Source organism: Physella acuta, unplaced genomic scaffold (assembly GCF_028476545.2).
Source record: "Physella acuta isolate Inbredline_101_S28 unplaced genomic scaffold, ASM2847654v3 ptg001079l, whole genome shotgun sequence".
Lineage (NCBI taxonomy): Eukaryota > Metazoa > Mollusca > Gastropoda > Physidae > Physella > Physella acuta.
This window is the reverse complement of record NW_026732596.1, coordinates 200,866-224,119: the sequence shown is the minus strand read 5'-3', so window position 1 is coordinate 224,119 and position 23,254 is coordinate 200,866. Positions and strand designations below refer to the sequence as shown.

The window sequence follows — 23,254 nt, the reverse complement described above, 5'->3', positions numbered from 1 at the left end:
CTAGACTATGTTTATTCTTTTCCAATTCGTCAGAACAGTTTACGTTATAATGTTTTAAAGACATCAGAGTTTTGTGTTCCATTCTGTACACATACAGTTGCTCTGTTCTGTTGTATTGTACTCTGTTAAGTATCGTAGAATGTTTCTTTTTTTCTTTGGTTTGTTCTGGTCTCAGGTGTTTTAAAAAAAATTTTCACCGTAGCGAAGAAGTGGTTTGCAGCTAGTCAATAATTTAAACCGCTAGGCAGTGTGTCATTTAGTGATTGGTATAGGCCACTTTGTTTTCGTGTTGTTCATCGGCGTTTACACAACACTAAGGTGGGATAGGGATTAGGACGAACATCTAATTGCATATTAGTTTTGGTGGTGAATCACGGTAATGCTCGCAGTGATGGCCTATAATGTTGCTGTTGATGGCCGCAAATGGTTGTAAGGGTCTCTTATGTTTCTGTTGTTCATTGAGATCATTGATATATTTTAGCTATAGGCCATTACGACTGAATCGGCTAACAAGAGAGAGTATGCACGTTGCACAACACCGGATGCTTGAAACTTCTTAACATTGGTCTCTAATTGCAGTGGGGTGGAAATGAAAGGCGTGCAGAAAGCAAACAAACAACAATTCACAACCCGGAAGGTAAGACTTAACGATTTACAAATGTCTCATTGGTTGTTAACCATAGAATACATCGCATCAGGAAGTTTTAGTTCATATTCAAAGTTCAGAAAAAATAGCAGAGGATCTGAAGTTGCAAATACCGCTCATATGTCAAATGTAAATACGCACAATTTATAGTGTGAATCATTTCTTTTATAAAAATTGTTTTTTCACTTTACGTTCTTTCATATTCTCGTTTACTGAGTATCGAGGCAGTATGGTAATCATGCAAAAGATCGTTTTATACCTTAATGAAAAGAAAAAAAACTTAGTTTTGCGATTTTTTTCTTTGTTAACACGTTAACAGATTGTCGAGAATTCCAATATAAGTATTACATGCAATTTTTAGTTTTTATAAACTTTTTCCTTTAACTAGAAGTTACACATACTCTACATCCTGTTTTTGTTTTTATAGAACTTGAGTACCATTTTCAGTTAGGTGGATAAGATTTCGTACGCATGTTTGTATGCGGCTTTACACCTGAACGCTCGTAGCTTAGTCTTGACATGACGTCATTGTTTGTGGGCTACTTCAACATCTGTGTCAACCCGATCATGTACGTGCACCAACAAGAAGTTCCAGACTGCGTACATACAACTTTTTACAGTCTGCGTTTGGCTTGTATGTAAGACCAATCGATTAGATCTGGGGAAAGAACACTTGACCTCTTCTAACCAAAATATCATCATCTAATCATCATCATTTCCCTTTCGTTCCCAAGACAAATGGGGCAGATGAACAAGAGTTAATCTGTTTCTAGTGCCTAGGCATACAGGAGTATAGTGTGGTCAGAACTATGCCAATACTCTTTAGTTTTCCTAACGTGAATCAGGTACCCATCAGAATTTTGTAGACTCAAGGACGTCTTACAGACTCGAGTCCAAAATCAGAAATCGACACTTTCAGGTTTAAAACTGACATTTTTTCAAATAACTAACAATCGTATATAGTATACAAAAACTAAATATTTTTGGTAGTTTCTTTATAAAATGTGAATAATTGGTTGAATTTTTCAGAAGAATTTTCATGTTTAGGTTTTGTTTTTGTTTTTTTCTGGTTTATTTTTGTAATAATTCTTTCGACAAGCTTTGATGCTCGTTTGACTAGAATTGTTTCGACTCTACAGATCCCAGCCGCAATGATATGCATTTAGTCACCTCCAATGCTTTGTACAATCTTTTCAGACATGAAAGCAGGCGTCAAAGAAGAAATCTTTCACGCACCGTCTCCCTCCTCGACAAACTAGAAAAACCATATATACGAGCCGGCCCGCGGCATAACATACGCCGCTATTTAGTTGTTTCTAATTTTCAATAATTCATAATTTGTGAATTCGACAGTACCAACGCTGACACTGAAAATATTTCTTTAAAACACTATTAGTAGCTGGTCAAGGACCATAACCCCCCCCCCCCCCTTCCTTCCCTCCCCCCCTCCTCCCCCCCCTACGTTTACAATCGTTGGCTCTGCTTGTAAACATTTAGAGTGAACACAGCTCACTAAAACCATGTAGGGGTGGGGAGGTAGGGAGAGCGTTTGCAGCTTGTTTTCTAACGGCTCGAAGAAGAGAATTATATATATATATATATATATATATATATATATATATATATATATATATATATATATATATATATATATAATATTATATAGTGTATAAATGTTTATTAAGAAGCATATACCCGGTATATCTTGTGGTTAGGTAATATATTACTTTGCCAATTAAATGTCTATATGCAAATATGGACGTTTGAAAAAATATCACATAACCCTAAACCTAACTCTAATTTTAAACTTAACACTAACCACCAACCAAAACCAAAAAAAAAAAACCCAGAACACAAACTCAAGCACAAACTCATATATAGTATACGGAATATTATTTTTATAAAAAAAATAAAAGGTAATATTTAAAATACCTGTGTTTTTACATACAACAATGCACTTCATCAATCCATGCAAAAAAGATAATTGTTATTTTTCCAACATCAGAACAAACATAAAAAATGTATTTTTTGTTAAGTTATCTATCCAGAGAAGTCACTGGTACAAAGGGACATACTTAGTATACAATCGTCAAACAAAATTATAATTTTTGTGAAGGTTTTAATTTTAATTTTGCTATTTTTTTGTACATTACGTCAGTTAAAAGATAAGTTGTAAAATGAAAATTTAGTTTGACAGCAATCACTTTTGCGTTTTTAATCATCAATTTAAATTTTAGTACAAATATAAAAAAATAAAAATATTACATAATTTTGATTATCTCCTGTTTGTTTTACTATATACTATTCTTACATAAACATACATATATACAGAGACACTGAGTCCATTTGAAGTTTATAGATTTGAAATATGCATTTTCAAAAACAAATGCTAGCTATTACAACTGCCCTGTTGGTCAAAAAAATCTGCATACAAATCTGCATATACATTTTCAGTTTGATCTAGATCCACCAGTAGGACACGCCCTGTTTCAGTCTGTGTCATGTTGTCGTACACAGAGTTTTGTCCTACAAGAGAAATTTTTCACCATTATTACACAACAAAAATATCAGTAGGTATCCATGATATGATGCCGGTAACTAAAAGTCTTGATCATAAGTGTATATTATATATTTTTTTAAAATCCAGTATCTATATCTAATGTTTATGACCAGATGACCATGTCCAAATATTAAAGGCAAAAAAGACCACGACCCAGTCAAGTGGTCATAGCCCATTTATAATGACTCTATATCATATAAAATGGTGACAGGACAAATGATCTCAAACAAAATATCTCAGACAAAATATTTCACGGACAAATGATCTCAGGACAATGATCTCAGGACAAATGATCTCAAGGACAAATGATCTCACGGACAAATGATCTCAAGGACAAATGATCTCACGGACAAAAAATACCAGGACAAAATCATATCTATACAACTAATCATATCTCGTTAAAATTTTGTCACTAACAAGGATTCAATTACCAGGAAACACTGATCATGATTCAATATACATGTCGTAACAGCCACTATTGTCTTTAAAACAACAACAACAACAAACTAGTACTAGATATAAATATTAAAATCACCTTGGTAGTCCAAACAATCAGCGTACACATTTTCAGTTAGATATATTTCCACTTGTTGAACATCCACAGTCTCTGACAGCGTGATGTTACTATAATCTTTGCTTTGTTCTGAAATTTTTTACCATCATTATAGCAATACTCATTAAAATAACCTTAAGCTTAGACATAATAACAATAGCGAAATGTCCATTAACCAGAGTCATGAATTCAATAACTTGGATTCAGTATCCATATGTCAGTGGTTTTAAGCAAGGGGTCGTCCATAAATGACATCACACTCGTAGGGGGTAGAAGGGGGGGGGGGGTCAGTAATGTTGTGACGATGTATGATGATGGCGGGGAGGGGGAGGGGGGGGGGTTCAGATTGTGCGCCGTCACACTTTTGCATTATAAAAAAGCAATGTTAGAAAACGAATTGTAGACGTTATTTCGCGTTTCAGATAACTGTTTAAATAATTTGTAACAGGAATTGATTAAAATACTCTATTTTGACAGAGTTCAGACAAGATTTAGGAAAAATATCGAAGTTTTAAAAACCAATTCAACTGCAATTTTGAGGGGGGTTGTAGGCTGAGTTGTGACGTCTTTTTACGGGGGAGTGGGTGTGGCTTTTTGTGACAATGTGTGACGGATGGGAGGAGGGAGGTAAAAATCGTCAAAAAAGCGTGACGTTATTAATGGATGACCCCCAAACGCCTATAAAATCCATGCACTAATATTTTTTTATGTTCTAATGATCATATATCACTGACCATTATCCAGTGACCATGACTTAATATATATAGCTCAAAAAGTCCATGACCGAAAATCTAATTAAATCCTTAATTAATGTATCAATGGTTTTCAAAAAAAAAATTATTCATTTAGCAATGATTAATTAAGTTATGTATCTAATATAGGATGACTTAAAATCTACATTTATTTTATGAGCAATTATTTTACTTATTTGGTTCTCGTTTATTGTGGTGTATCTTATTTGGTTCTCGTTTATTGTGGTGTATCCAAATTCCTTCAGTTTCCCGCTGAGTGACCATATTTCACAACGATATTTGATAGCTAGCAACACTGCAAGCAGGAGACACATGACCAGAATGCAAAAACTTGTCACAATGCCTATCCATTCAGTTTGTCCAAATGAATACATCTTTTCTGAAACAACAAACACTTTAATTATCTTATGTGGATATAAACATGTGCAGTTATGAATAGTATGCATACTGATTTCCTTAGACGAAATTAAAACAATCATCCATGAACTGTTAATTTTATAACATTAACATAGAAAGTTTGGTTTGTTATAATCAGATGGACTATAATTGAAATGGATACTGAATAATATCAACATTAATCCACAGAACAGCGTAAAACACGCGGTTTTGCAATAACATACATTCAGACTATGTTATGAGAAGAGTTCTGAATTGCTACACTATATCGCTATATTGAATAAAAACAATTTATTTTTAAAGTTTAATCTCGATTTTATTCAGTTTATTGTTACATAAACAAATTAATTTACATTTAGTACAAATACACGCCTCTTACCCAAAGAGTCGCTGGAATCATTCTTAAACTTATTTCTCGCTGTAGTAATGCTAGGTGTTGCAGTGGTTGGCTGATATGTTGTTGGATAAGTTTCAGGAGTGGCAATTATCTCTGCGAATCAAGACAAAGTAAAAACGTTTAACCGGCATTACTTTTATTCCTTTTTTGAATACATCAAAGAGGGGAAAAACGGTTTAGTTAGAATTTAGAAGCTCATAAATTAGAAGTTCGTTGGAACAACCTATTTTTAAAAAATAAACAAGTTAAAAACTAAGCGTTACGTTTGTTCTTTTTGTTAAAAATTGGTATAAGGTATTTAAAAATCCAATAACCATTAAATTGTTTAGTAAACCCTACACCACCATCAATATTCACTTTATCAACGACCATTTCGGGAGAAACAGAATTTGATGATACTACAAATACCTATGGGCGTGGCTAAATTTATCTGACCAATCTATCAAATGCAGTTTTTATTTATACAAGAATATATATTTGAATAAAATAATAATCGCTTGGATTTAATTATACTTATATGATGATGCTGATTAATGTTTTGTCTGTCATCTGTCTTAAAAAGATGTATTAAGACACATCCCTAGATATTCTCTGGTTGTAAAAATGAAATCCCAACTTCAAAATAAAGCGTGTATACTATTACATATTTGATAAATACTTACCATGAAGTTCCATACAAATAAAAGAGAAAGTTTTAGCACAATCGTCATCATTTAACATTCCATAGTCATAAAGTTCAAGGCAGTCTTCATTTCCTTCCTGATCGTTGGGTTCGTTAACATGCCACAATGATGTTAGATTAGCTTCGGTACCATCTGTCCACATCCATTCACCTTCTTGTAATTGATCATTACCACCAAGCCACACTTATGAATGAATAATATGTATATATATATATATATATATATATATATATATATATATATATATATATATATATATATATATATATTATATATATATATATATATATATATATATATATATATATATATATATATATATATATATATATATATATATATATATATATATATATATAAAGTTCAATTCTGTATGTTTGTTTGTAAAATGTTTGTAAAATGTTTGTCGTGGATTACAAAGGAATATAACAAAAAAACGAAAAAAACGAGACCTCGATGGATTCAAGTGTTAGATTATTAATGTGCTCATGGTCTAATTTATGAGTTAAAAAATTAATACTGAAAGTTTTGGGAAATAATTTTCATTTTTCAAACTGATAGCAATAATTGTCGGCATGTAAAATTTAAAAAATATCATCTTTTACAAAAATTCTAATTATGTCTGAAAATTATTTATATTTAGTCCTTTAGCTTTTACTTCCCTTTGATAAATTAGGAAAACACAATTACTTCCCTTTATAAAAAATAGCTTAGTGGAAGATAATTTACTTTTTATTGCTTGTTTTGATGTTGGGAAAAAAATTTACATAATAAGCGGGAATTGATCAAGTGCAAATGTTGTAGGTATTTTTAATACTGCCTTTTATATATTCTATACACTGAACTTACTGTTTACTAATTATTTTTTAAAATCAATAACAGTTAATAAGCCATGTCGTACATGTCCTATATGTTTATTTCTTTCCGTTTACGGATAAGCTTGGAGTATTATAATTGTTAATTAAATTGAAACAGGCGCGTCCGCCGGCGCCCCACCAGGGTTCAATTTGGCGCCCTGTGCTATTCTGTGAGCGTTATGGTGCATAATTTCGCTTTAAACAGTGCGAGAGAGTATGGATGAGAAACGTTACTATAGTCTTAAAGTAAATCGAATCCGGGCGTCCTCTGGCGCCCAGATAGGGTGCCTACGTTCGTTTAAGAGAGTGCAAAATACTATGAATAAGTTGGGGTATTATAGTCGTTTATTAAGCTGAAACAGGCGATTCCGCCGGCGCCCCAGCATGATGCGATTTGGCGCCCCGGGCTAGACTGTGAGCACTTTGCGTTTATGTTCGCGTTTGTGTTTTCTTTGTGTTTAGGTTGGGTTTGCATTAGTGGTTGGGTTTGCGTTTTGATTTTTTTCGTTTTCGTTCTTTCTTTTTCGTTTTTGTTTGTGTTTTTTTTTCTTTGGGTTTGTGTTTGTATTTTGTGTTTGTGGTTGGTTTTGTGTTTGTGGTTGGGTTTGGGTTTGTGTTTGTGTTATCGTTTGTATTAGTGTTTGCGTTTATGTTATGTTTCCTTTCTTTATTTGTGTTTTTGTTTTGGTTGGTTGTGGTTATGGTGGGCGATGCCGGGTATATGCTGATTACTAAACACACATGTCATGTTTCTTTACAAATAGGTTTCAGAAAGCTCTTTTATAGACACCTGCACCAAACTACAAGAAGATATACAATTTTATATAATACTTGCCTTCCCGGTTTGTGTTGTGTTTTGTTTGTGTTGTGTTGTGTTTTGTTTGTGTTGTGGTTGTATTGTGTTTGTGTTGTGTTTGTTTGTGTTGTGTTGTGTTTTGTTTGTGTTGTGGTTGTATTGTGTTTGTGTTGTGTTTGTTTGTGTTGTGTTGTGTTTTGTTTGTGTTGTGGTTGTATTGTGTTTGTGTTGTGTTTGTTTGTGTTATGTTCGCGGTTCTTTTTTTTTTGTGTTTTGGGTTTGGTTGGTTGTGGTTAGGGTGGGCAATGCCGGATATATGCTGATTACAAAACACACATGTCATGGTCCTTTACAGATAGGTTTTTCACAGAGGCCAGAGAAGGGCCTGGCCGGGACGGCTAGTATATATATATATATATATATATATATATATATATATATATATATATATATATATATATATATATTGCACGCGTTTTTGTCGTTTGTATTTTATTTTCGCCTTTCAATCCAGTTTCTTCCGGGATATTTTGTGTACCTTGTCGTCTGGGTTTTCTAGTTGGCCATGATTGACATAGTCTATTTTAACTATTACTTACCTCGAATATTACTTGGTCTGAGAGAAAAAAGAAATGTTAACACAGAGAGTGAAAACACTTTGGCCAGGCTCCTTTTTCCAATAAAATTTGAGCAGTATTTCTTGAAATAAAAAATAAAAATAAATATTTAAGTTCCAATGTTATATTTATATTTAAACACTAATTATTTTTCGAGAGAAAAATTACTTAAGTGTATCTGCGCTATAAAATAAGTGATTAAGTTATTAAGGTTTCAGAGCTTCAAATCTTTTTACTGTAGCTAGACATATCCTAAATACTGAAATTACCTTCGCTTCAGTCCAATTCTTTGGTGTTGTGAATAGCTCATAGCAGTTGTTGTCAAATATCGTAGCCGTTTTGCTGATACACGTGGCTGGACATTTAGAATAAAACATACTAAAAAGTCATTCATTGTTAAGTAAGCCGCTGCCATATTAACAAAGCCAATTTTTAAAAGTTTAATATAGTTTTTTTTGTCTCTACATGTACAATTTAATTCAATTCAATGCTTTTTTCCCAATGTGTCTCTTACCTGTCTTTGAAACATTTCTCTCTGTAGTAAAGCTAAGTGTTGAGGTGGTTGTTCGTAATGTCGAATACGTTGTTGGGTTAGTTTCTGTATTTGTGTTTGTCTCTGCAATTATTAAAAATAATGAAAGCTAAAAACTTAAAAATATAATGTTGTGTTACGTTTGCAACTCCTTATAAAAATTTAACTTTATGAAACCAACGAAGTAATCCCCTTCATCTTACCACAAACGTCGTAATATAGTTGTGATTTGTTAATTTTAAAACATCGGAATCACCTCATGTTAAAAATCGTGATTGTCTTTTATAGGTAAAGTTGTTTAAGTCCTCCATCGAGCTAAAAAAAAATTGTAAGCGTCTAGAGTCGACGTAATCGTTCAATAATACTAAAAAGTTAAATTTGTCGAAACTCAAAATAAATAAAAAAGAATCAAATGTTATTTAGCATAACACTACTCCACATTTATTTAGTTCTGGTTTCTCCAAAAAAAACGCACATGAATTTATAAAGTAGTAATTTTCCGCGCTATTATACACGCAGCTGTTTACTTAGGGCGCAATTCTTTTTTCTACTATATTCTATTCTATTTTTACAAGCTTTTATTTAACTCACTTCCTCTGTCTGTCGTCAGTCTGTCTGTCTCAATCGAAACGCATGAGCAAATTTACAGGCACTTCTAACAGACAGATACTGTTCGTATTCGGTACATGGGTGCAGAGGCGTAGCGAGGGGGGGGGGGGCGGGGGAGGACATATGTCCCCGGGCGCCGACCTTAGGGGGGGCGCCAAATTGAAAGTTTGAGGGGGGGGGGTGCAAATGAAAAGTTCGAGGGGGGGGGGGTGCAAATCGAAAGTTTGAGGGGGGGGGGGGTGCAAATGAAAAGTTCGAGGGGGGGGGTGCAAATCGAAAGTTTGAGGGGGGGTGCAAATGAAAAGTTCGAGGGGGGAGGGTGCAAATCGAAAATTTGCTCCCGAGGGGGGCGCCAAATTGAAAGTATGTCCCCGGGTGCCGGGAAGGGTCGCTACGCCTCTGCATGGGTGGACATGAAGACAACGCAACATGACATTAAATTTGACTTAATTGGTTGCCTAATTAATTTTTATGAAATAATTAAAATGTGTCTGGCTGTCTCATGTTCAATAGGGTGTCATCACGGTTAATAGGTAGGCAATGATTTTTAGTCAGGTAACTCTATTGTAAATAAAACATGTAAAGTACTAAAAAAATTCATAAAAACCGTTTTAATAACAAGCTTTTATGTAATAATGCACAAAAAAGTAGAAAATAAATTATAGACTACTATTAAAATAACTGTAAAGTAAAGCGTGGGTCTCTTCCTAAATGTTAGTAAAGATATCCAATAGATATTAAAGTGACCCAATGCTTTTCTTTATAGTTATTTAAATAGTGGTCTATAATTTATTATCTCCTTTTTTGTGCATTATTACATACAATTGTTATTAAAACGTTTTTTATGAAATTTTTAAAAGTTTAACTAATTAAAAATTGATTTAATGGCATGTCTATATCCCTCAAAGTTTTATATATGAATATTCGAGAAATTTAGGGGATGTTCTTCCAGATCTATTGTAAATATATTATAGAGCGTAAATTTCATAAGGTCGTTTGAATTAAAAAGTTATGTTGTATTATAATGTTTAAAACGAATAATTAATTTGAAGGTTGCTATTTAAAATAAAACGGTTAAAAATTAGGCCTAAACGCTTCTTTTGGACATCTTTTCAATTCAGTATACGTGTCAAATTGTTATGCGCAATTGATGCCATTATACTCTGATTTCAGCCTGCTTTTCTTTTTGGAATTGTTTCAATATCCTTTGTCAACACAACCACAGTTGATTTGCGTTTGGGTTTGGAGGAGGACGTGGATAGTGTTACGTATCGTGTATCATTATTCCTGTCGTAAACCTTTTACTATTTATTATATTATTGTAGTATTATTTATGTATAGTATAGTGTACGATGCAACAGACTAGACTAGTCTTTTTTTTTTTTTAATATTTCTATTGTCATATAACACTGTAAATGTCATCCAACCAATACTGTTAAATAAGTTTTTACAAGATAGTTTATGTGAGCTGACATTCTCCTTTTATCACTATGATTTCAGCAAAGTTTTACCGGCATTAAAAAAGCAAAAGTTATGAGCACTATTAAATATACATTTTTTAAAGACAAAGACATCTTTCAAACTACACATAAATGTCTGAATAATTCATTAATTAACTACCGTCTGGCAGTAAATTTATCTTTCACACGGATGACAGCATCAGTGATAGTCAAGATTTCAGATGTCAAGGAAATGTCAAGGTAAGGAATGTAAAACTAAATTTTGATTTTGATAGCTTGGCGTATATGCATCTTTTTATAACCAAATCCAAAATCTTTAAATCAAGGAGTTTGAGTACCGATTATTTTTTCCTGCAAATAATTATTTTCGTTTTAACAGAAAACAGCAATGTAAAAGATATGTAACCAGTCTTTGTTATCATGCAGTAAAAAGATACATCTAGATAAATTTATATAGGCCTACCCAAATTGTAGTCAGAAACATTCATTGGCTTTGATTCATTTCTTATTGTTGTGAAGCTGATTGCTGCCGTCGTTGTGATGGATGTCAAGGATGTTGTTGTGTCAGTTTTCAGTGTTGTGCTTGTCTCTTCAAAAAAGGACAGAGTACACATTTTTTTTTGATGGTCAATGTTTTTATTATTTTTGTAAATATATTAAAGATAGAACGGTCCAATAGAACGTAATTCCATTCGCCCCTTCACAAACGATGGGGATATAGTTGTGATGTTTAAATTTAAAAATTATCGGAATCACCTCAGGTTAGAGAATGTGACTATGCTACATTACACACGATGTTCTAGTTCTTCATCCAGCTATGTTTGGTTTGAAGCATATGTGCATGTATAATTGTACTTGTTTAGCCAGAGGCGTAGCTAACCTTCCCGGAGCCCGAGGACAAACTTTCAATTTGGCGCCCCCCTGGGTAGCAAATTTTCAATTTGCACCCCCCCCTCAACTTTTGATTTGCACCCCCTCTCAAACTTTCGAATTGCACCCCGCTCAAACTGCAAAAATGCAGCTATAATGACATTTTAATTTGTTTTTACAACCCATTTTGGCACCCGTGAAATATGCCCCCCCCCATCGCTACGCCACTGTGTTTAGCTATTAACATGCTAAAAATGAAAATAAAACGTACATACTATTTAAATTTCGAAGACTTAAAAAAATGAATTTTAAAGAAATTTATAAATACTGACCATGAACTTCCATGCAAATAAAAGAGAAAAGTTGTGCACAATCGTTATCATTTACGGTCCCGTATCCTAAGATTTCAAGGCAGTCTTCATTTCCAAATTTATCGTTGGGTTCGCGTTTATTCCACATTGATGTTAGATTAGCCATTGTACCATCTGTCCACACCCATTCACCTTCTTGTAATTGGTCACTAGCTCCAAGCCACACTTATGGAAGAAAGATATCAACATTGATAAGTTTGAAAACTATTTGCGACCAAGTCCGTTTCTGTTTTATCTACGGCATAATTGTTCGTCATATCGAATATTTGCATGAAATGACACTATTTACAAATATAATACATTTCTTACTTACATTTAACACAATAACAAGAAACTTTTGAAATACTTGGCGATCAGACAAAAACTATATGCAACTTTAGATTACATTGAGGCTACTTATAGATTCGATATAATGAGAAGGCCTACAACCTAATGGCCGAGCTTGCGTGTTAAATTTGTTTAAGCTTGGATTCTTAATTTTCTGGAGCCACTGAGTCTTTACATTTCTGTCGGGTTCTGTTAGTCAAGTTACTTATTTTCGTTGGCTGTCTATGATCGTTTCATACTTTATGTTAATTATTGCATACCTCGTGTACCACTTTGTATGATTGAAATGAAGTATCTTAAAACTGAAGGCGAAGAAACTTTGGCCAGGATCCTCGTTCCATTGAAATTAGAGCAGTATCTCTTCAAATACAAATTAAAGATCCAATATCTTAATTAATATTTTATGCTCTAATATTTATCGTAAGAAAGGTAACTAAGTATATCTGAAGTATGCAAAAAGTGATTATGTAATTAATATTTCATTGCGTCTTGACTCTAGGTACAAATATACTTAATACTGAAATTACATTTGCTTCAGTCCAATTCTTTGCTGTTGTGAACAGCTCATAGCAGTTGTTGTCAAACATAGTAGCCGTTTTGCTGAAACACTCTGTTGGAGATTTAGAATAAAATGCCATACAAAGATTTCTATTGTTTTATGAGAAGTCGTTATATTAAATAAAAACAAATTATTTTTAAAGTTTAATCTCGATTTTATTCAGTTTATTGTTACATTAACATATTGATGAACACTTAGTACAAGTACACGCCTCTTACCCAAAGAGTCGCTGGAAACATTCTTAACCTTTGACTCATTTCTCGCTGTAGTAAAGCTTGGTGTTGCTGTGGTTGTCGGATAAGTTGTTGGATAAGTTTCAGGAGTGGCAGTTGTCTCTGCGAATCAAGACAAAGTAAAAACGTTTAACTGGCAATACTTATATGTCTTTTTACTTTCTCGTCTACGCAGTATAGAGGAACTATTGTAATTTGTGTGTGCCTGTATACAAGTATTTGTTTGGCGATTAACATTTACAAAGGTAAAAATAAAACTTGTAGGACTATACTATTAAAAATATGTTGATTTAATTAATGAAAGGAAATTTAACAGAAATTTATAAATGCCTACCATGAACTTCCATACAAATAAAAGAGAAAGTTTGCGCACAATCATAATCATTTAGTGTTCCATCAACAACAATTTCAAGGCAATCTTGATTTCCGTCCAGGTTGTTGGGTTCGCCATAACCCCACATTGTTGTTAGATTAGCCTTTGTACCATCTGTCCACACCCATTTGCCTTCTTGTAGTTGGTCATTACCTCCAAGCCACACTTATTGAAGAAATAGATGCACATATCGCAACACTTTGATAATTCAAAAACTTTTTGCTACCGTTCTATTTTAACAAAGTCATTACAAAATAAAATGAATTATTGAAACTTTGCACGCTATTACAATTAAGACACTACTTACTAATTCAATTATTATGTTTAATAATTAGTTGCGTTTAACAAAATAGCAAGAAACGATCAAATAACTTCGAGAACAGACAGATTTGCAGCAACTTAGATTACTTTAAAGTCACCCATACATTTAATATAATTAGTACAAATTGACGACCAAGCTTACGAGTTATATATTTTGAGTGATATTGTTGGGAGCCAATTTGTCGTTGGTTTATTAATCCCCCGAGCCAGTTGGTCGTAGAATTTATTCGGGTTCTATTAGTCGAGTTACTTTCTGTCCTTAGCTGTCTATGTTAGTTTAATATTTTTTTTTTAAATATATGCATACCTCGTGTATAACTTGGTCTTAAAGAATTGAGGTATCTTAACACAGAGGGTGAGGAAACTTTGGCCAGGATCCTTGTTCCATTGAAATTAGAGCAGTATCTCTTCAAATACAAATTACAGATCCAATGTTTTAATTAATATTTTATGCTCTAATATTTATCTTAAGATAAGTAACCTAAGTATATCTGAACGTGCGGCGTCAATTCGGCCAATGACGAAACGGCCCCGTCAAAACGACCCCGACAAAACGACCCCGTCAAAACGACCCCGTCAAATCGGCCCCGTCAAAAGGGCCAGCGACATATGGACCCCGTCATATAGGCTCCCGACAAATTGGCTCCCGTCATTTAGGCTACCGACAAATAGGCTCCCGTTATATAGGCTCCCGACAAAAGGGCTCCAGTCAATAAGGCTCCTGACAAATAGGCTCCCGTCATTTTGGCTCCCGACATATAGTCTCCCGTCATTTAGTTTTTTCCACAAAACGGCCCCCGTCATTACGACTCCCGACAAATAGGCTCCCGCCATTTAGTTTTTCCACAAAACGGCCCCCGTCATTACGACTCCCGACAAATAGGCTAGCGTCATTTTGGCTCCCGACAAAAAGGCTCCTGTCAATTTGGCTCCAGACAAAAGGACCACTGACACAGTGGCGTAGCTGCCGTAAAGCTGGCGTAAGCAAGGCATGGGGGCCCAAGGCACATAGGGGCCCTTTTCCCTCATAAAAAATTAAAACTTTTACAATGGAATTTTAATATTTGTTACATATAAATAATTTAAAAAAAGAAAAAGGTTAAAAGTTCCAAAAATCCCCCCCCCCCCCACCGTTTCGGCAGTGGGATTCAGTGTTTGTGGGTCAAACAGAGCCCAATCGTTATAATAACACTACAGGCTATATCACTTTGTCGTGCAAGACATTGAGAGAATCAGCCTATAAATAAACTTTTTAGCAGTAGTAGGCAAGCATAATAATATAGTATAAATACAAAATCAGGACATATAAAATACAAAATGTTGCCTTCAGAATATTTATATATTAAAAAATATCCATCGTAAGTAGAAGTTGATCTCTTCGTTTAAATCCTCTGTAGCCTAACGCAGAGGCGTAGCGAAGGCGAGGCGGGGGGTGCGGGCCGCAACGGGTGACACCATTTAGGGGGGGGGGGGTGACACCAAAGGCAAAAAATTGTAAAATTTATAGAATGAAATGCCATTTTCCAGATCCATTAGTTAAAGTTAAATAATCTTCTAAGTACAAATCGAAAATTATATCAAGAGGGGGGGGGGGGGTGACACCACGACGTAAACGTAAACTATAAAGAAAACAATGCTACATCCAACTGTATTATAAACAGACTGTAGATAAACATCGTTACTATTAAGTCAGCAGTGATTAAAGCTTAAACACGTACGTGTACCAGTATGTGGCATATATATAAATTTTAGGCCTATGTAGGCCGACACACACACACACACACACATACACACACACACACATACATACATATATATATATATATATATATATATATATATATATATATATATATATATATATATATATATATATATATATATATATATATATATATATATATATATATGCATATATATATATATATATATATATATATATATATATATATATATATATATATATATATATATATATATATATATATATATATATGCTTTGTTTCCTGGGAGGGGGGTGACAATACGAAGTGCCGCACCGGGTGAGACCCGACCTAGCGACGCCACTGGCCTAACGGCTGACGAAGGGGCCCACTGATAATTTTTGCATAGGTGCCCAAAAATCCTAGCTACGCCACTGCACTGACAATACCGTTTCTGTAGAGACTAAGTCTCCCGGCAAAGCGGTCTCATTGAATATGACATCTGCCAGTGGGACCCCTTCATCAATATTCTTTAGAGTTAGCTTATCCAACACTCTTATGTAATACAACGTATGCATCTCTTGTTCGGCAGGCCTTATTTTTATATTAGTTTATCTATTATAAAATATAGTATGTTTTAATTTAAGGGTCATCTATCTATGACATCCATAATTGAGTCGGTTATAGGCTGTTCCAACTCATTGTGTGGGGAGAAGGGTCCACGCTGTACCTTCCTAACTGCAATATGCTTGTACAGGGGCGTAGCGAGGGGGGGGGGGGCGGGGGGTGCGGACCGCACCGGGTGACACCATTTAGGGGGGGTGACACCAAGGCAAAAAATAGCAAAATATATAGAGAAAAAGTTGAGTGGGTGGTGGTGCAAATCGAAAGTTTGGGGGGGGGGGGGGTGCAAATCGAAAACTTGAAAGTTTGTCCCCGGGAAGGGTCGCAACGCCTCTGGGGGGGGGGGGGTGACACCATTAAGTGCCGCACCGGGTGACACCCGACCTCGCTACGCCACTGTGCTTGTAGGTTATCAAAACAAAATGCTGTTATGTTAACATCATGTATATCATACATTTACACTTCTGTGCTCGCTTTTAAGCAACAGATTTTTTCTGTTGTAAATTACACATTATCAAAACTTTAGAATTGGTGGAATTTAGCTATTAAGGGCTCGATTTGTTGGTGAATTAATGTTGGTTCATGAAAAAATAATTTCATTCGGGCATTAAAATGAGGTTATGGTGGTATTGGAGGTAGGACACAATGGTTACTTTTATGCCAATAGTGGTCATATCATTCATTTTTCTGGAGCCAATATGTCGGGAGTCACTTTGTCAAAAGCCAATATGTCGGGAGCCCAATTGCCGGGAGCCCATTTGTCTTGAGCCCTTATGTCGGGAGCCAATATGTCGGGAGCCGCTTTGTCGGGAGCCAATATGTCCTGAGCCTATTTGTCAGGGGTTAATATGTCGGGAGTCCATTTGTCGGGAGCCTAAATATCGGGAGCCCATTTGTCGGGAGCCTATATGTGGCAAGTCAATATGACGGGAGCCCATTTGACGGGAGCCAATAAGTCGGGGCCCTTTTGACGGGGCTATTTTGACGGGGTCGGTTTGTCGGGAGTCGATTTGACGGGGTCGTATTAACGGGGCCGTTTTGACGGGGCCGATTTGTCCCGGGCCGTTTTGACAGGGCACCATATCTGAAGTATGCAAAAAGTGATTGTGTTATTAATATTTCATTGCGTCTTAACTGTAGGTACACATAAAATAAATATTGAAATTACCTTCGCTTCATTCCAACTCATTTCGTTTGTGAATAGCTCATAGCAGTTGTTGTCAAACATCGTAGCCGTGTTGCTGATACACTCTGTTGTAGATTTAGAATAAAATGCCATAAAAAGATTTCTATTGTTTTGTGAGAAGTCGTCACATTAAATGAAAACAAATTATATTCTAGGTTTAATCTCGATTTTATTCAGTTGTTTACTAATTAATATACATTTAGTACAAGTACACGCTTCTCACCCAAAGAGTCGCTGGAAACATTGTTAAACTTTGACTCATTTCTCGCTGTAGTAAAGCTAAGTGTTGCCGTCGATGTCGGATATGTTGTTGGAGAAGTTTTGGGTGACGCAGTTGTCTCTGCGAATCAAGACAAAGTAAAATCTTTTAACCGGCAATACTTTTACTCTTTTTTGTGTTAATACATTGTGTCTGGCCGACAGATCATGTTTTTATTTATATTACAAAACATTTTTGAATAATTCAAAAATAAAAAAATCATTTAAAGTAATTTTAAGTAATTTTTGGGTTAAAAATATCCGTACAACCTGACTAATGTGTTCTGTGTTCTCTGTTTATAATTTAATGTATACACGCTACTCTTGTGTAGCCTATTCCCTGTATGTAATAATGTAATTTTATCCAAATAAAAGCGTATTTTCTATTAAATTCGATAATTGGAAAAATTAAAAAAAAAAGAAATTTATAAATACGTACCATGTACTTCCATACAAATAAAAGCAGTATAAATAGTTTCATTACAAGGCATATCATTTAGCTAATGTGTTCTGTGTTCTCTGTTTATAATTTAATGTATACACGCTACTCTTGTGTAGCCTATTCCCTGTATGTAATAATGTAATTTTATCCAAATAAAAGCGTATTTTCTATTAAATTCGATAATTGGAAAAATTAAAAAAAAAAGAAATTTATAAATACGTACCATGTACTTCCATACAAATAAAAGCAGTATAAATAGTTTCATTACAAGGCATATCATTTAGCTTTCCATTATTATAAATTTGAAGACAGTGTTCAATTCCACCTTCGTTGTTGGGTTCTCCATTATTCCACATTGATGTTAGATTAGCCTTTGTACCATCCGTCCACACCCATTCACCATTGTGTAATGTGTCATTAGCTCCAAGCCACACTTTTGAAAGAAAGAAAACTATACCATTTAAAATTTGTTCAGATGTGTTGAACAGCTATGGAAAGATTGCTTAATATGACAATACTATTTTTTTGCTGTTAATGTATTGGATCATCCCAGGGACTAGGCCTTAGTAAATTGTTTCCCCTAGTCACTAAGGGAAACAACCAATTTACATTCTTCAAAGCGCAGCCAAGTTTGCTTAAAGCAAAGATCCTTTTAGTATTTAAAAGATTTTAGGGACCGATATCTAAAATTCCGTTATGGCAGATGCTTTACTGAAACATTCTCAACAACCTTTCAACATTTCATGGCGATTTAAGGAATTATTCTAATATAGATGTGTTGTGGCATAAGAAGACGTTAAGTGACGTTACTTAATTTGATAAGAGGAGGTTGAAACGGGAGCATACAATTAATACCCCTCCCGGTTATTAACACCCGGTCATTTCATTAATATCATTACCCTTTGATCAGGTACCCCCTGTCAATTACCCCCCTCCATGACCTTACCTCGACCCAAAAACTGCATAAGACATTACCTACCAACTGACAATTACCCATCCGTTGGGGTTAAGGAATCAAGAACGGTTACATTAACGGTAACGATAACGTTAACGTTAATGGTGATTGTATCGGTAACGGTAACGGTGACGGTGACGGTAAGGATATAATGTAATAGAGAATAGAGATGCGGCAAAGGTTAAGGATAAGCGTACCATTTTTGTGACGTACAGGGTTAGAGATTGGGCAATGGCTATGGGGAAAAGACTTGGATAGGTATCGGTATATTATTTATTCTAAAGAGGGGTAATTACGCTGGGTGGTAAATGAGAGGAGGTAATTGATCAGGGAGCGAATGATCTGGAGGGGGGGGGGGGGGGAGCATATTAGAGACAAAGCAAAGAGATTAATAATAGCTGAAAATCCGACATGTTTAATATATCATGGGCTTCTAATATCTGTTAAAAAATTAAAACCAAACTATATAGACCTACATTATTAGTCAACACAAGACCATATTAAATGTACACACTGATTCAGTGACTTAAATGATTCCGTTGAAAACCAGGCAATTCAATGGGTGTCCGGTCATAAACCCCCCGGACAAAAACCCCTGGACAATATTTAATACGAATATTTAATACGAATATTTAACTCTTGCAGTACTGTCAACGCTCGGCGTACACAAAGCTTTTGTTGTACACTTTTGCACCTGCCCAGTTTTTAGCCCTTTTGTCGGGGTTCCATTTGTCGAGTTCAGTGTCTGTCAATCTTTATTTATCAATGCAGTTTTCTCCGGGCGATACTTTTTATGCTGTCGCCTTGGTACCCTTAACGAATCAAACCCCAAGTTAACCGGACGTACTCTATTTTAATTCATGCCTACCGAATTCGTTATTTTTCCTGAGAGAATTGAGAAAGTCCAACACTGAGGGTGAAGAAACTTTGGCCAGGATCCTTGTTCCATTGAAGTTTGAGCAGTATTTCTTTAGAATAAAATAACAGTTCCAATGTTTAATTAATATTTTATACTCTAATTATTTATCACGAAGTATCTAAAATATAAAATATTCACTTACATAATTATATTTTCATAGCGTCAATTTATTTACTGTAGCTACACTTATCCTAATTTTCAAAAATACCTGCGCTTCAATCAAAGTCATTCGTGTTGTAATAAACTCATAGCAGTTGTTGTCAAACTCCGTAGCTGTTTTGCTGATACACGTTGCTAAAGTTTTAGAGTAAAATACAATTAAAAAATGTCTATTATTAACAAAACTACATTTTTGAAAATATGAGTAGTATATTAGGTCACTTTTGGAGCGAATTCTTGGCGGAGGCGGGAAGGAGCTGGCGCAAAGGTTATATAGTAAAATACTCGGAGGAGCAGGAGCAGCCTGGCGCAAAGACATATAGTAAAATACTCCCAGCCTGGCGCACGGTGAAGGAGCCGCAGGAGCAGCCTGGCGCAAAGACATATAGTAAAATACTCCCCCACCCTAGGGTGGCGGAGGCGTGAAGGGTGGGGGAGTGACTTGTGACGTAATCATTGATTTTGTGACGTATTCACTGACCTAGTTACGTAATTTAAATGCGTTTTTTAATTAGTACCAGGAAACTTAAAACCCATGACACTGTACGTTTAAGTGTTAGTGGAAAGTGTGGTACCAGCTGTTGCACAACTGATGCACAGCTGTCGCCTGTTGGTTAATGGATACACGGTGTCGAGGCGAGTCGATCAATATATTCCCATTAAAAAAACGGGCAGCGCCGAGTAAACCGCTGTAAATCCATGATGCGTGACCAACTTTAATTAGGTGGACCATCATACTGATGGCCGCGTAGCTGCGACCGAGAAAAAACCCATAAATCTCCGGTCGGTACCTGTCAAAAAACAAAGGATCGCTGGTGAATTGATAAGTAACAGATGTTGATAACGATTAGCCGCGGATAAATGGATGTTTGTAGTCGAGAGAAAGAATTTCTACTTTTGTTAGCGTTAGCGTTAGCGTTAGTAGATTATTTTAAACAACGCCATTCAACAAAGAAAAGAAATATATCAAATAAATAAATTAAACAAAGTAATTAAAATCAAACTACATAAAATGAATTTCAAACAAATAAACAAATAAACAAATAAACAAATTTAAAAATAAAAATTAATAATTTTAAAAAATTTAAAAATTAAAAAAATTTAAATAATTTAAAAAATTAAAATCAAATTACGTAACTCATTAATAATAATTAAACTAATTATAAAATAAAATTAAAAATTTAAAAAATTAAAAAATTAAAAAATCAAATTACGTAACTCGTGAATAAAAATTACACAATAAAAACAAAGTAATTAAATTAAACAACAAGTAAACAAACAAATTAAACAATCAAAGTAATTAAATTACATAACTAGTCAATAAAAATTCAAACTAATTATAAAATAAAATTAAAAATAAACAAAATAAAAAATAATTAAAAAGTAAACAAATAATCAAATTACGTAACTAGTCAATAAAAATTAATTAAAATTTTAAAAACTAATTAAAAAACGCATTAAAATTACGTAACTAGGTCAGTGATTACGTCACAAGGTCAATGATTACGTCACAAGGTCACTGATTACGTCACAAGGTCACCGAAGGTGACCCACCCTTCACGCCTCCGCCACCCTAGGGTGGGGGAGTATTTTACTATATGTCTTTGCGCCAGGCTGCTCCTGCGGCTCCTTCACCCTGCGCCAGGCTGGGAGTATTTTACTATATGTCTTTGCGCCAGGCTGCGGCAGGCTGCTCCTGCTCCTCCGAATATTTTACTATATAACCTTTGCGCCAGCTCCTTCCCGCCTCCGCCAAGAATTCGCTCCAAAAATGACCTAATATACTACTAATATGCAAGGGAATCAAAGCAAGTCTCTTGGTCCCGTGATCACGTATATACCAACAGCATTCGGAATGTAGGAGTGACTTCTAAAGTCAGCTCATCGAATGAAGACAGTCAAGTCCCATCTTCACCAGCGCTTTTCTATTCTAAAACGGTTTATTCTAAAGTAACTTCAAGTAAAATAACTTATTATTTGAGACTCCTAAGGAACTAATATAGTCTCCCGAGCACTAGGACCGAACCCCACTAATTGATGCCTACCTAGCCTGTAGTCTATTACGTAGCTATAATCAAGCACTTTGAGACCTGAGCAATGTTATTTCAATGATTATGCTCTATGGTAATTTATGTTCTAGAAGTTATAGAAATAATGTGGGAGGCTGCGTGTCTGTGTAGGTCTATGTCTTAGTTAACTCAACATTAAAGAGAATTGTTTGATTGTGTAGATATTTACCTTCTGTAAAGACAACTTGTGTGACAAGAACCAACAAGGTACATGTGTAAATCTTCATTGTGTTGATCCACGACATAATGAATCGTACAAAACCTGATCAAATATTTTTTTTTATAAATTTAAGTTTGGTTAAAATACTGCTTTAAAAAAAAAACGTAAAATGAATTACTACTTGAAAAATATTGGTACATAAAAAAAGTCCTAACCGAAAAAAATATTTGACCAGTTAACCTGACATCTATTTAAGAACTAGGAATTCATTTTTTAGTATAATGCCTGAATCAGTGGCCTAGAGAGATATCCCACTTTCTACATTTTGAATGTTATGTAGGCTACATTTAAATAAATACATTTATGAAGGATGTAAGTTATGTGCCATGCCACTAAAATTGTTCAGTCAGTTCACTTTTAAAACATCGTTTTTTTTTGGTTCAATGTGTTTTGAAAACAATGAGTTTCGCAAAAGATTCTAAATGTATTTTAGTTTAGATAATATTTCTGTGATCTCATCGGGATTATTTGCTAGGGGCCTCCAATATGGCGGGCCAGACCAACCATGTTACAATAACTTAAAGATGTATCTGAAATCATTACCTTCATGTGATATTGCTGCTGATTTTCTGTTGCCTGGTAAGAAAACGTATTACAATAATTCCTCTATACAATAAAACGAAAAGTCACACATTGGGCAGATAACTTCTCCTATAAATGTAATTGAAAAAATAATAGTTTCCTTAATTCATGTTGACTTTTGAACGGTAACACACATTACAATCACTTGCAGCAGTTGTCTAGTGTTTGGGAAAGTAACACAAAGCTTATCGCAAACCATTTGTTTATTCGTGATAGATCTACTAC

General features: G+C 34.7%; 1 protein-coding gene across 1 annotated transcript; it reads right to left on the bottom strand.

Annotated features, from left to right (window-relative positions):
- Positions 1–4,618: 4,618 nt before the first annotated feature.
- Positions 4,619–20,543, bottom strand: LOC131955566 (macrophage mannose receptor 1-like). Its single transcript, XM_059319731.1, has 18 exons — positions 20,444–20,543; positions 20,208–20,293; positions 19,949–20,048; positions 18,349–18,558; positions 17,649–17,765; positions 17,408–17,490; positions 14,220–14,319; positions 13,553–13,756; positions 13,204–13,320; positions 12,954–13,036; positions 12,687–12,786; positions 12,116–12,264; positions 8,772–8,873; positions 8,527–8,612; positions 8,240–8,256; positions 5,967–6,140; positions 5,287–5,397; positions 4,619–4,890 (listed from the first exon to the last, which is right to left on the bottom strand). Exons 1-18 carry the CDS (start codon positions 20,541–20,543, stop codon positions 4,619–4,621), a joined length of 2,211 nt encoding a protein of 736 aa, XP_059175714.1.
- Between the last annotated feature and the right edge of the window lie 2,711 nt (positions 20,544–23,254).